We start from the raw sequence: 15,124 nt of genomic DNA on the forward strand, positions 1-15,124 counted from the left end.
CCTGCATACTTTATCTAATTTTTGTTGAAAATTCAAACCAATAATGATCATGTTTAACATGAAATAACATCAACAAATTCACCATGTCTTTTAACGTTTAAACACTATTTCAACTACATGTATCTTATATCACATTTTGTTGAAAATACAAACAAACCATGATCATCCTGTTTAACATGAAATAGCTGATCCTGATCTTTAACATACTGTTTAGCATGTTTTCCCTTCCCTCCTCTAAGTCCATGAAACATCAATGTAGACCAATCATCATTAAACTCCTCACCATCTCCTGTTATATAACAACGCATTACATTCACCTTTACAGTATGAGGAATATCAGGAAGACTATCAACAAACTTCTGCCATGTTGTCAAACTCATTATGACACCATTATTAAGCTTAATGTACTTTAAACTCTTCATCTCTAAAGGTAACTGTATTATATTGTCAGTTAACCTACAATACGTTAACTTAAGCTTACTGAGATTGTGTAACAATGGTAATACTGTGACTAGTCTCTTTGTTATGTTGGTATGATATAATTGAGATTTATTGTATTCATCTCCATAAAATACAAGTTCTTTTAATTTGTTAGATTTTCTAATTATATCAAATATTTTCTCATAATTACTATCTATTAATTTTTTAAATGAAAATATTTCAAGGTTTGTAGTATCAGCATCTATCACACTAACAGTTTTTAACAAATCAAGATACTGAAGTTGTTGATGTTTTGATAAATTTACATCATGCTGCTTCCTACACTCACATTTAACTTGATCAAGATCTATTTGTTCAAGATGACTGGTTCTCTCAAGAAAATTACAAAATGTAGTAGTATCATCATGACTCATTTTTATATCACTTATACTTATTGCTACAAGATTGATCATACTAGGTAGGTAACTAACAACAGTTTTACACACTGGGTAATACTTGTCAGTGTTATAGCCATTATCAAGAGATAGAGATTTTAATGTTAAAGTATTTACTTTAATTGTCTCAGAAACACAATTGTTCATCTCATCAATCAACTGTTCATTACACTGTGTACTACTAGTAACACTTTGTAATTCATATTTATATTTTATTTCAATTTTTTCAAGATGATGAAACATTGGTAAATATTTTGTAAATTTAACATTTTTTTGTGTTGATGTAACCTACATAAATAGACAGAACAGTGTCAGGAACAATTTGATGCTGATCAATACTTGAACAAACAATATCACGATTATCACTATTATCAATGACTAAATCTCCTATATAAAATACAGTATTACTTCCTACACTACATGTTGCATTTAATTCTTCCATTGAGTCAAACATAAGCTTTTGAATATCAGTTATATATTGATCCCTACTAATTCTATTATAAATGTCACTACTTATTGTTCTCCTGTATTCCTGAAGACGAGAGTCTTTTGACGCAGTATCATGTATGTATTTTGAAGCATGTGTTGCTAACTTTGGTTCTAGACCACATAGCATAATGATGACATTTGACTGCTCTAATATGTCATTTACTGTTGAACAATTCCGAAAAACCTCAAAAATAAACTTTTTGACTAATTCAACATTTCCTGTACTATCTGATGAACACATTTTTGCATTGAAATTGATACCAATATTTACTGCAGCCAGAAATTCTTGCATTGATTTGTGAATGAAAGAGAACAATGAGCTTTTAGGTTTAGATACAGATAAAGAAGGACATTTATCTTCTGTCAAAATCCCCAGTTTCAGACATGTTTGTCGCACATCTTGTGATATTTTCAAATCATCAAACACAGATTTGTCAAATGTTAAGGACTTATCCTTAGGATAATTGAACAATGTCTCATAAGCCAAGCGTGACACACCATATATAAGATGACTATTTAATCTACATATCTCTACATCTGTTAAATACTGAGGGAGTTCAACATTCTGAGAACTTTCCATACATTCTGTATAACTGCCTAAAGTTTTATTGAAATTCCAGGTGAAATAAAGTTCTAACATACCAGTATAAATAGCACACCTTGAGGTTTTATCAAGTTTACCATCACACCATAGACAAACCAATTGCTGCAGCATAATTGGTACCTGTTTCAGGCCAACCACAGAACGTACCTTAAGCTTTTGTTCACACTCACTAGGATCTAATGATTCGTTCAACGCTGTTATTGTTTTCTTAATCATTTCTTTTTCATGTGTTTTATCAAACCCTTTTAATTTCAATAATTGATGAATCTCTCTATTACTTACTCTCAAACTTTGAATTTTCCATGGCCGTGATGTAGTAACAATTGTGTATTTCTTTGTAAAGTCACGTTCAGGAAGGCCTGCCTGGAACTCATTCCTAGTCTCACTGTCAAAAGACCATTCATCTAAACCATCAAGTAAAATAATCATCTTTTCAGAATCCTTTTCCAGAAGTTTACTTAAATTTTTTATCTTATCATATCGCATTTCAAGCATTTCTTGGATACTTCTGATCTTTATGTTATGTCTAAGAGAAATATAAAACATGAAATCAAATTTCTTCATTTCCTTGACTCCTTCAAACTCATCATCTGTATTGTGTCCATCACTGTGTGCCATACACCAACAGTTGATCAAATATTTACAGAAACTACTCTTACCAGACCCTGCATCTCCAACAACATAAATAAATTTCTGTGGTTCCCCGTTCTTTGTGAAAATCTCTGACATGGTCTTTATTTCTTTTTCCTCAGACTCCCCTCTGTTCTTTTCTATCTTTTTTGTTAAAGTGGGTCTTATATAAATGTCACTGAAGTTATAATTTTCCTCATCTGGTTGTAAAGGTATTGCCGATACTTTAAGTACATCACTGCAATAATGTTCTATCAATTGAGTACGACAACCTGAAATTTATTGAGCAGTCAATAAAGTCAGCAAAACTTACAAATTATCTTAACATTACAAGATTCCCTCACAAACTGGAGAGTTCTCTGACATTGAAATGATGATTTTGTAGTAAGTGCTGTTTTGTAAAAGAATAAATTAAATGTAAAATCATATGTTAACATTATCACAATTAGGGCAAATTTTACCTATTTTAGCCTTATAATATTATATGAAGCTTACCTGATTTAGCCTTTTCATATTCTATATAACATAACCTGATTTAGCCTTTGACCTCCATAGATGACATTGACCTTGAGCAAACCAAACACAAACATTGGTTATGCATACCGCCTTGTTGAGGCAAATTTAAGGAAAATCACACAGGGGGTATAAAATATACAGAGAAAAGAAACAAGAGGGCCATGATGGCCCTGAGGTCCCTCACCTGTATATAGCCCCCCAAACCGCCACCCCCCCCCCCAACGTTGCAGGGCCAATTTAACCCAAGGGCTTTTATTTGCACAAACTTGGTAGACACCCATAAGAAGATGTTTCATGCTAAACATCTAAGCTCTAGCTCTTTGGGCTTTATAAAAGATTTTTTTTAAGTTTTTACTATACACATATAGTTAAAAACAATGACACCCCTGGGGCCGGGCCAGGGCTTCTATTTGAACAAACTTTGTAGACACTTACTAGAAGATGTTTCATGCTTAATATCTAAACTCTAGCAATTTGGGTTTTTTCAAAGAAGATTTTAAGTTTTTGCTATACACATATAAAAAAAATCAATGACCCCCGGGGCGGGGCCAATTTTGACCCCAGGTCTTTTATTTGAACAAACTTTGTAGACACTCACTAAAAGCTGTTTCATGCTTAATATCTTAACTCTAGCTATTTGGGTTTTTTCGAAGAAGATTTTTTAAGTTTTTGCTATACACATTTAAGGAAAATCAATGACCCCCTGGGCGGTGCCAATTTTGACCCCAGGGCTTTTATTTGAACAAACTTGGTAGACACCTATGAGAGCATGTTTGATGCTAAATATCTTAGCCATAGCTCTTTGAGTTCTTTAAAAGAAGATTTTTTATGTTTTTACAATGTGCATATAGGGAAAATCAATGACCCCCCCCCCCCGGGGCGGGGCCAATTTTGACCCCAGGGCTTTTATTTGAACAAACTTGGTAGACATCTATTAGAACATGTTCCATGCTAAATATCTTAGCTCTAACTCTTTTGGTTCTTTAAAAGAAGATTTTTAAGTTTTTACTATATGCATATAGGGAAAATCAATGACCCCCTGGGTCGGGGTCAATTTTGACCCCATGGCTTTTATTTGAACAAACTTGGTAGACATCTATTAGAACATGTTTGATGCTCAATATCTTAGCTATAGCTCTTTGAGTTCTTTAAAAAAAGATTTTTTAAGTTTTTACTATATGCATATAGGGCAAATCAATGACCCCCGGGGCGGGGCGAATTTTGACCCAAGGGCTTTTATTTGAACAAACTTGGTAGACACCCATTAAAACATGTTTCGTGCTAAATATCTTAGCTCTAGCTCTTTTGGTTCTTTAAAAGAAGATTTTTTAAGTTTTTACTATATGCACATAGGGAAAATCAATGACCCCCGGGGCAGGGCCAATTTTGACCCCAGGGCTTTTATTTGAACAATCTTGGTAGACACTCACTAGAAGATGTTTCATGCCAAATATCTAAGCTCTAGCTCTTATGGTTTTTTAAAAGAAGGTATTAAAAGTTTTTTCTTTCGGTTGCCATGGCAACCAGAGATCTGCATGGAATTAAATTCTTTGAACAATTTTTAAAGGTGACCACCAAAGGAACATTCCTGTGAAGTTTGGATGAAATTGGCTTAGTGGTTTATGAGGAGATGTCATTTAAAGTAAAAGTTTACGGACGGACGACGGACGGCCAGACGACGGACGGACGACGGACGGACGGACGACGGACGAAAAGCGATCACAAAAGCTCACCCTGTCACTTTGTGACAGGTGAGCTAAAAAAGGTTGGATGTTTGGCATTTGTCCTTCAAGGGGATATTGACCCGATGGAAACAAACAGACGGAATGACTTACCTAATAATGCCGCAAAGTAATTCCAGTATAGCACCAACCACATAATATGGTAGGATAAAATCAAATGTTACATTGTAATTTCATAAATTTAATAATATTATAAATTTAATGATATTGTATGATCCGGAGTATATAATTATATCATTTTAATTTCTAAAATGATAAAGTAATGATGACATTCAGCTGGTTTTTATTTAAATTAATGGCAATATCATACACTTGTACATGTATGTACACCATCAGAACAAATATTTTACTCACCTAACTTGGTTTGCTCATTATCTGCCTGACCTTGACCTGAGGAAGTTTCTGTCTTAAATTTTGTCATCTCCTGCAAAAACAAATCATCTTCTTTACTCCAAAAATACTTTTAGTTCAAGACTAATCTATAAGTTATTCTTAAGATGTTACTAGAACTGGGGCATAAGTGGCCAAGGGTTAAGGTTGTTGACTTCAAACCACTTGCCCCTAACGGTTGTGAGATCAAATCCTGAAAGACCATTTGAATTATTTCATGTGAAGAAGCTATCCAGCTAGCTTACAGAACGACCATGGTTCTACTCAGGTACACGTTTGTGCCGGAAATAATGCACGGAAGGTCACCTGAGGTATTCCTCCACCAGTAAAGCTGGAGCGTGGCCATATGATCTTTACTATGTCGGTGTGATGTAAAACCCAATCAAACGAAAAACAGAACTGCCACTGTCATGACATGAATACCCCTGCATACCACTTTGTCAGAATAAACAGTAGTCATTAAGAGCTCAATGACAACCTTGACAACCTGTCAAATCTGTGGGTAGAAAGCCAGTGCATTAGTAAGATATGTATTCTACATGTTTTTAGTGGCAAAGATCAAAGTGACCTTTACCTTTGACCTACTGACTTCAAAACTGAAACATGCAACTGCATGACTTGACTACCCTCCAAATTCATGCAGCTTTGCTGGGGGTGTTTTATGATGAATATATGAGAATATAATTATGCTTCAAATGTGAAATGTCAAAATCAATACACTGTGGACAGGCATTCTTAAGCATTTGAGCAGACAGGCTTATTGTAGTTAAAGCCCCTGTGACCTTTACCTTTGACATATTCACCTAAAAATCAATATGGGGTCATCTACTAGTCATTACTAACCTCAGTACCAAATAAGATGACTGTTAACCAAAGCATTCTTAAGTAATTGAGCAGACAAGCTTTCAGAATTAAAAGCTTAGTGACTTTAAAACTAATAGGGGTCACTTTATAATCATAAACAACATCCATGCCAAATATGAAGACTGTGGGGCAAAGAATTCTAAAGATGTTTGGTGGACAATTTTTTATAGTCAAGGCCCTTCTGACCTTGACCTTTGACTCAGTGACCACAAACAATAGGGGTCATCTCATAATGATGACCAACCTCCATGCCAAATATGAAGACTGTGGGTCAAAGGATTCTAAAGATGTTTGGCGGACGAGTTTTTTTTATAGTCAAGATCTTGACCTTTCACTCAGTGACCACAAAAACAATAAGGGTCATCTCATAATCATGAATAACCTCCATGCCAAATATGAATACTGCTGACCAAAGTCTTCTAAAGCAATTGAGCAGATAAGCTTTCTTGAAGTACTGGCCCCTCTCACCTTGACCCAATGACCTCAAAAGCAATATTGGTCATCTAATGTTCATGACCAACACCATGCCGAATATGAAGACTGTGGGTCAAAGGAATTTTAAAGTTATTGGGCAAACAAGCTTTTTCTAGTCAATGCCCCTGTCACCTTGACCCAGTGACCTCAAAATCAATAGGGGTAATCATGACTAACCTCTATGCTTAATATGAAGACTTTGGGTCAAAGGATTCTCAAATTATTTGGCGGAAAAGCTTTTTTGCGTCAAGGTCCCTGTGACCTTGTTTTTGACCCAGTGACCTCAAAATCAATAGGTGTCTTTGAATAGTCATGACAAACCTCCATTCCAAATATGAAGACTGTGGGTAGAAGGATTCTTAAGTTACTGGGCCGACAAGCTTTTTAGTCAATGCCCCTGTGACGTTGACCTTTGACCCGGTGACCTCAAAATCAATAGGGGTCATCTACAAATCATGACCAATCTCAATATCAAATATGAAGAATTTGGGTCAAAGGATTCTTAAGTTATTGGGCGCACAAACTTTTTTTAGTCAAGGTGCTGTGACCTTGACCTTTGACCTGGTAACCTCAAAATCACTAGGGTTTATATTTTAATCATGACTTATCTAAATACCAAATATGAAGACTGTAGGTCAAAGGAATTTTATGTTATTGGGTGGACAAGGAAAAACTGACGGACCGCCAACGTCCGACTGCCAAGCTGATTCAAGTATACCCCCCTTACAATTTTGTTTGTAGTGCAGGGGTATAAAAATTGATACAAAGGAGTATGTACTGAATTGTGAATTCAACATAAGACGGTACAGCTAACATTATACTTTAAGTGTAACCTTCACAATGAAATAGTATAGCTAACATTTAACCTTTAAGTGTACCTTTCACAATGAAACAGTATAGCTAACATTATACTTTAAGTGTAACCTTCACAATGAACGAGTATAGCTAACATTTAACCTTTAAGTGTTACTTTCGCTATGAACCAGTATAGCTAACATTATACTTTAAGTGTAACCTTCACAATGAACGAGTATAGCTAACATTTAACCTTTAAGTGTTACTTTCGCTATGAACCAGTATAGCTAACATTATACTTAAAGTGTAACCTTCACAATGAACCAGTATAGCTAACATTATACTTAAAGTGTAACCTTCACAATGAACCAGAATGGCTACATTAAACTTTAAGTGTAACCTTCACAATGAACCAGTATAGCTAACATTTAACCTTTAAGTGTGACTATCAACATGAGAAACCATAGCTTACATTTAATCTTTAAATATGACCTTTTTTAAAATCAAAATTGAAACAATTTTTTTCAGCTGATATTCCTTAATACACTTCATATACATTATATGAACCTGGATGCCTTTCCAGTCAAACAGCCACAAGAACGTAATCAACAAGAAAAGTTGAAATACACAATATGCTCCATTTCTAGCGCTCATACTATTGGTAAGTTTGAAACTTGCCATAAATAGGTACATAGAAGTGTTCAATTATGGAAACAAGGGAAAGAATAATGACCTACTAGTAATAAACTATCAAATATGTGAAATACCTTGAACCTTTGAACAAGTGACCCCATTATGACTCATCCATATGACTGTGTAATATGAAGACTTTTTGATAAGAAGTTTTCAAGATAATTAGCGGAAACCATTCTGCATTTAAGGCCCCTGCGACCATGACCTTTGAGCTTGTGATCCCAAAATCAATAGGGGTCATCTACTACACATGACCAATTATTAATTAGTATGTGAAATATGAAGACTTTGTGATAAATAGTTTTCAAAGACAATAAACAGAAACCATTCAAACATTCAAGACCCCCTGTGACTTGACCTTGTGACCCAGAACTCAATAGGGGTCATCTACTAGTTATGACTAATCACTGTGCGAAATAAAAAGAAATTGTGATAAATAGCTTTTAAAGATGAGCGAAAACAATTTTTGACTTTTGATCTAGTGACCCAGAAACCAGTAGGTGTCATCTACTTCATATGACCAATGAAAATGTGATAAAAAGCTTTCAAGACAATATGCGGAAGCAATTCTTACACGCAAGGTGTCTGTGACCTTTACCTTTGACCTAGTAACCCAAAATTAAATGGGGTCATCTAGTAATTATGACCAATCAGTACCGGTATGTGGAATGTGAATACTTTGTGAATACTTTGTGATAAATACAATGTCGTCTTCAAGATAATGAGCAGAAACAATTCTAACATTCAAGGCCCCTGTGACATTAACCTTTGACCTAGTGATTCCAAAATCAATAGGGACCATCTACTACTATTTTGTTTAATCAGTATGTGAAATATGAAGCCGTTGTGATAAACGCTTCAAGATAAGGACTTTGACATAGTGACCCCAAAATCAATAGGGGTCATTAACTAGTTTTGACCAATCAGTATGTGAAATATAAAGACTGTGTGATAAGTAATTTTCAAGATAATAAGCAGAAACCATTCTGAAATTTAAGGCCCCAGTGGCCATGACCTTTAACTTGTGATCCAAAAATCATTTATAGGGGTCATCTACTATATATGACCATTTAAAATGTGAAATATGAAGACTTTGTGATAAACAGTTTTCAAGATAATCAGCGGAAATCATGTTGGCTACCGAAGGGCAGACAGACTGACATAAGCAAAGTAATTTACCCCCTCTTTCTTTACAATTATTATATCTTCATCTTCTTAAATGTAAAGATGTTACATACAGTTGAAACATTTAGTTAACAAACAGAAAGAAATTTGTTTTACCTCTTTCTGTTCTGAAACAAGAGTCTCCAAGACTCCAAGTTTCTTTTTCAATTCTGCATTCTCAAGATTTTCGTCATTTACTTTGGACACCTTAGTTTCAAGTTCTAATAGCTTGTTCTTCAGATCATCATGTTCCTCTTTAGTTGCAGCACTTTCTGTTGATTTCAAAGCTTTTGCCATTTCTTCTTTGATTTGCCTCATAATCTCTTCAAAACTTTCAGTCGTAATAATAAAATATTTGTTCTTCAGCTGATTAAAAGAGATCAGTCTTGTTATATTTTCTTTCATAAAAAATGTAGCTATGTAATTAATAATATTTACTCTTCTATATTATATATCAGGTCAAACTTCATTTCAATTTATCCCAATTGCTCTTTTATTGGTTTCTTATCTATTACAGCGTAACCAACAAGAGGGTCATGATGGCCCTGCAATCCATCACCTGAATATATGCCTTTGGGGTAGGGCCAATTTTAGCCAAAGGGCTTTTATTTGAACAATTTTGGTAGACACCCATTAGAAGATGTTTCATGATAAATATAATAAGCTCTAGCACTTTAAGGATTTTAAAAGAAGATTTTTTAAGTTTTTACTATACACAGATAATGAAAAACAATGATCATTGTGAAATGAAAATGATCCCCCGCCCTCCCCAATTTTGACCCAAGGGATTTTATTTACACAAACTTGGTACACACTCACTAGAAGATATTTAATGCTTGGAATCTAAACTCTAGCTCTCTGGGTTTTTAAAAGAAGATTTTTTCAGTTTTTACTACACACAAAAGGAAAATCAATGACCCCCAGTGCAGGGCCAATTTTAACCCCAGAGCTCTTATTTGTACAAACTTGGGTGACACCCACTAGAAGATGTTTCATGCTTAATATCTAAGCTCTAGCTATTTTGGTTTTTAAAAGAAGATTTTTTAAGTTTTCATTAAATACATATAGGGAAAATAATGACCCCCTGGGACCAGTTTTGACCCTAGGGCTTTTATTTGAACAAACTTGGTACTCACAGACTAGAAGATGTTTTGTGCATAATATCTAAGCTCTAGCTAATTGTTTTTGTTTACAGCAGATTTTTTAAAGTTTTTACTATATACAAATAAGGAAATCAATTACAGCCCCCCCCCCCCGGGCAGGTCTATTTTGACTCTAACTAGATGATGTTTCTTGCCAAATATTTAAGCTCTAGCTCTTTCGGTGTTTTTAATGATTTTTCAAAAGTTTTTTCTTTCGGTAGTTCATCATGGAATTAATTTCACACTTAAGGGTTTGACATGCATGACATGTTGAGGTTCTAATAGGGGTCAAGATATTATGCGGGTCACAGATAATTAGAGATACTATCATACAAACATATTGCAGATTTTATTATCTCAAAAAAAATATCCTTCATACGCTTTTTTCAATTTTCGGATATTTCAAGTTAATTTTTTATTGATATAATCCAAACTTTAACACAATATCAGAATTTAGAATTCCTCAATTTCAGAGGTATGAATTGTAAAAATTTTGGGACCCTGAACATTGTTTGGATTTCAAGTTTTTGGATTTCGTAAGTTAAAAAAAAAAAATAAAATAGTTTCACTGCACTTGCAAACTAAGTTCAGTCTGTTATTATATACTTTTATCTTTTGATAGGTATATATGTATTTTTATGTGACTTTATCAATCAACTTATGGAAAGTATTGTTTTGAATTTGACTATTACTTCAATATCATATTGCTTCAAATTCTGTTCCCAAAATTATGTCGTGAATTTAGTGGACTGTTTTCTTAAATCATTGTAAGTCGACTCAATAAAGATTGTAAACTGACATCATACATTATTTGCACCTTACATCTTGAAGTTTCTTCACCGCTATCTGGGCATCTGATTCGTTGTGTAACAGCTCCTCACCATCTTGTAAAACTGCTATCATATCATTTAAGTATGTATTTGCCTCACTTTCTTTCTAATTCCATGCTGCTTGAGTGGAAAACAGTATTTCTATACTGACGTACCTATTGAATAGCAAACACAGGTTCAATATTGTTCTATGCATATATATATATGTATGTATATATATACTATTAAGCAATCAAAATTGTTTTGTTGAAACTTGTTTAGGTAATTACCTTCATTAAAGATGCAATCATAAATTATACCAGGCCTTTTTTCTTACAAAATGTATATATTTATTGCAAATTTGAGGAAATTGTGTCTAAGACTTAGTTGTGAAATTTATTATTTGGGGAAAAATATGCCAGCATATAGGATGTCTGGATATGGATTTTTTGGGATTGGGAAAAAGAAGTCAAAGTTTGCATTGGGAATGGAGCCTTTATTTGGACCCATGGGATAGGGGAAAATAGGCCTGCTACACAAATATAGTTCTATATACAAATCTACAATTGTACATGTTTACAGTAAATTATTAACCACAAGCCTTGTGAATTGTTACAACAAATTTTGAAATAAAAACGATTGTTTGGATTTTTATACATTTGTTTGTGAATCTTTAAAGTGGTGAATTTACTTCATTACCTTCATTAGTAAAAAATTTACATTTTCTCTTTTACGTACTGAATTATACAATTATTATAACATTACAATACAGCTAATAAAAGATAAACAAGACATTTTATTAATTAATTTACCTTTGTAAAAAAGATTGTTTGTTCCTGTGACATTGCATCCAATGTGGCTATGAAAATACTGGTTATTTATCATTAGATGTAGATAGCCCAGCTGCAATCAGTTTCACAGGCAGATTGTTTTCTGCTCGTTTAAACCCTGGAGCATTTAATAAAACACTTACCCAAATGCTCCAAGGATCCTGTCACTTACTGTTGAGCATCGGTGTTTTTCCAGTTAGGTGCAGGTGGTGAGGATGAAATGATGCTGCACAATAAAATCATAGATGGCGCCACATATGTTGTTCGAGGAACAAGCAATTTTGCCCTTACAGCAACAGCTGCATTTTTACCTTGCCCAGAGGTACAAACTCTGTTTTAGGCATTCCCTTCTGGCTTACTGGTCTGGCTTGAGAAAGTTTTTTTCAACTCGACAGCTGCCACACGTCACAGTTGATGGTAGTGACTTTGTTAGTCCTGATGTTTTTGTAAGATATCCTTATGTTGTTGGTCAGCTATGTCATTACAAAATGGTGCCAGTCCCTCCTTTAAATATCCAAGTCCTAAACCAGCCTTTACCCACTGTCTGTATTTTTCCTTCTCTAACTGAAGTTGATGTGCCATCCTGATACTCTATCAATATCTAAACAAACAAAACAAAAAGATTATGTTAAATTTACATAATAAGTTATTATGGTCTCAAAGTCCAGAATACTGGGTACTGTAAAATCATTATTATTTGTATGGCATGAATTTCTGTAGTTTTTAGTGGGTAGGTTTAAAGATCCGACGAAATTTTATCCCGACAAATACTTCTTGCCATGTCTATATTCTATATATTACAAACATGCATCAGCGCTTTTCTGCCGATTGTTGTGTAATGAATGCCGCCCAGAGGCAAGGATTACATTTATTGGCAAGCACTGTGTGATACTTAAATATATGTACATGCGGTAAGTGAAATGCGCGGCGATTAAGTGTAAGATTACTTTGCATTAGGTTATTTATTTTATTTTTTTACAAGAAATTGAAAATCCACAAATTTAAGAACCCACGAAAATGCCCGTTTTGATAAAACCACGAAATTTCATGTCCACGAATATAGGTGAATTCGCAGTAAATGTGATATGTGTTCCAAAAAACTAGTGGTGTCATCCATCAGGATTTTTGTACTGATATATCAGAAATGAATTATCGGCGATACAGCGATATATCAATTGCCAGGCAATATTTAGCTTTCAAGATTTTTTTAATGTTCCATAAGGACACTGACGACTCTATGCAGTTATAATTAAACGTATGCATATTGTAAAGAAACCATTTGATAAAACAAAAAGATAAATAAGCTTAAAGTGTATTTCCTTAAACATATAACTATAAATGACAACTAATGACTAGTAACTATAAAGTTTAAAGCATTTTTCATTCTAATTTTAGTGTTGTTGTTGCAATTACAGTACAGATAACGAGGAATATGCAAAATCCTCGGAGGATCGAGGAATCCTCTCGCAACTCCGCGAGAGTTTTTGTCCATAAAAACGAGTGACTCCGCGTGAGAAACTTATGGTGAGAATGACTCCGAGACGAAAAAAGTTGTCACTTGTGATACTTTACATCAACAAAGAATGTTGACAACATTTTTATTTTGAATGAATAATACATGCGTTAAAGGATTTTAGTTTAGAGGAAGAGCATAAAAATATATTAATAAAATGAATAAATATAGCATAACATTACTCGGAGTCACTCTTTTTGGCTCGGAGATTCACGGAGTCCCGTGGACTTAAACGTCACTCGTCGTCGATGCGGAGTCACTCTGATCTTTGCTGTTCAAAATATACCGGGGTTTAATAAGCAAATTAGAGTGTTTACAACCTGAATAATTATTAAAGTTTAACATTTTATAGTCATAATTTAATTCATACAAAGAAACACTGACACAAATTTTCTTGGCATTTTCCCTTTTTAAAATCTGAATTGAGGGGTCTTAACACCCACTTAGCAGACTTGTGAGATTACAACGAAATTCGGCAGTTATGATTCGTTGGAGACATGGGGATGTAATTTGGTGTGATTTTCATTTTCATTTTGGAAAAAAAATGTTTGAAAACATTTGGCATCACAGGCGTTAGTCACTTTATCAAATATTTTACATAATCGGCCTATATTATATATATATATGTATATTAAGATTGTAGTATATACTTAGTATATAGCCCATATAGAACATAAAAAAGTTTGCTTCAAGCACCTGTGGTTGGCATTCAATACCCGATATTTAAAAAAATTGAAATCAATTGTAAACGTGTGACCATATAAATGATTAACAAATATTCATTAATTGAACAAACATTATTTTTTATCCAGTTTCCACTCCTCCATTTGATATGTTCTATAATAAGTTATTTCCACGCACATGCAGTACATGTAACTGCGTGACACACATACAGAAAATCCCTTCCCTAGTTTGTGGTTATTTATGTAAATACTTTTTTATTTATGAACCAAATTAAACGATATATTGAATATAAAATCATTTTTTATTATAAAACACTGTATCAAGAAAAGTTAATAAACAAGAGCCCGGTTTGTGCCGGGTGATGCTCCCCGAATAGGTTTTGGACACATGAAAGTACACCCCTTGTAGTTTCAGAGTTATGTCCCAGGAAAAAGTTCAAAGTGCAATAATTCCAAAATTTGGCAAGGCAGAGTTACTGTTCTTTGCACTGCACATCAAATCAATGTCATTTATCAACCTACAAAGTTTCTTGATGATATCTCTTATGATTTCAGAGTTATGTCCCAGACAACTTCAGAAAGTAAAAATAAACAAAGGGCAATAACTCCAGAATTAGGCTAGGCAGAGTTATGATTCTTGTGCACTGCACATCTACCCATTGAGATATATCTACCTACAAAGTTTCATGCTGATGTCTCTTATAGTTTTACAGCTATGTCCTGGACAAGATTTTTCTAAAAGGGGAGATAATTCAAAAATGAGGCTTAACAGAGTTATGGTTCTTTTGCAATGCACCTCTACTCAATGAGATCTATCTACCTACAATGTTTCATCTTGATATCTCTTATAGTTTAAGAGTTATGTTCTGGACAAAGTTCAAAGTGTTAAAATTAACAAAGGGCAATAACTC

The 15,124-nt window shown here is 34.0% G+C and overlaps 1 protein-coding gene across 1 annotated transcript; it reads right to left on the minus strand.

The window, feature by feature from the left end:
- Positions 1 to 690: 690 nt before the first annotated feature.
- LOC132726269 (uncharacterized) lies at positions 691 to 9,596 on the minus strand. The gene is made up of 3 exons (XM_060711560.1): positions 9,354 to 9,596; positions 5,211 to 5,280; positions 691 to 2,870 (listed from the first exon to the last, which is right to left on the minus strand). Exons 1-3 carry the CDS (start codon positions 9,552 to 9,554, stop codon positions 1,138 to 1,140), a joined length of 2,004 nt encoding a protein of 667 aa, XP_060567543.1. The 5' UTR covers positions 9,555 to 9,596; the 3' UTR covers positions 691 to 1,137.
- Positions 9,597 to 15,124: the final 5,528 nt, after the last annotated feature.

Source organism: Ruditapes philippinarum, unplaced genomic scaffold, assembly GCF_026571515.1.
Source record: "Ruditapes philippinarum isolate M1 unplaced genomic scaffold, ASM2657151v2 ctg6406_1_1_1_1, whole genome shotgun sequence".
NCBI classification, from domain to species: Eukaryota; Metazoa; Mollusca; class Bivalvia; order Venerida; family Veneridae; genus Ruditapes; species Ruditapes philippinarum.

Coding starts and splice junctions, on each gene's coding strand:
- LOC132726269 (XM_060711560.1), bottom strand. CDS start 9,554: ATGAGGCAAATCAAAGAAGAAATGGCAAAAGCTTTGAAATCAACAGAA. Junction 5,281..9,353: donor TTGTTTCAGAACAGAAAGAG/GTAAAACAAATT, acceptor TTGTTTTTGCAG/GAGATGACAAAATTTAAGAC. Junction 2,871..5,210: donor TAATGAGCAAACCAAGTTAG/GTGAGTAAAATA, acceptor AATAAATTTCAG/GTTGTCGTACTCAATTGATA.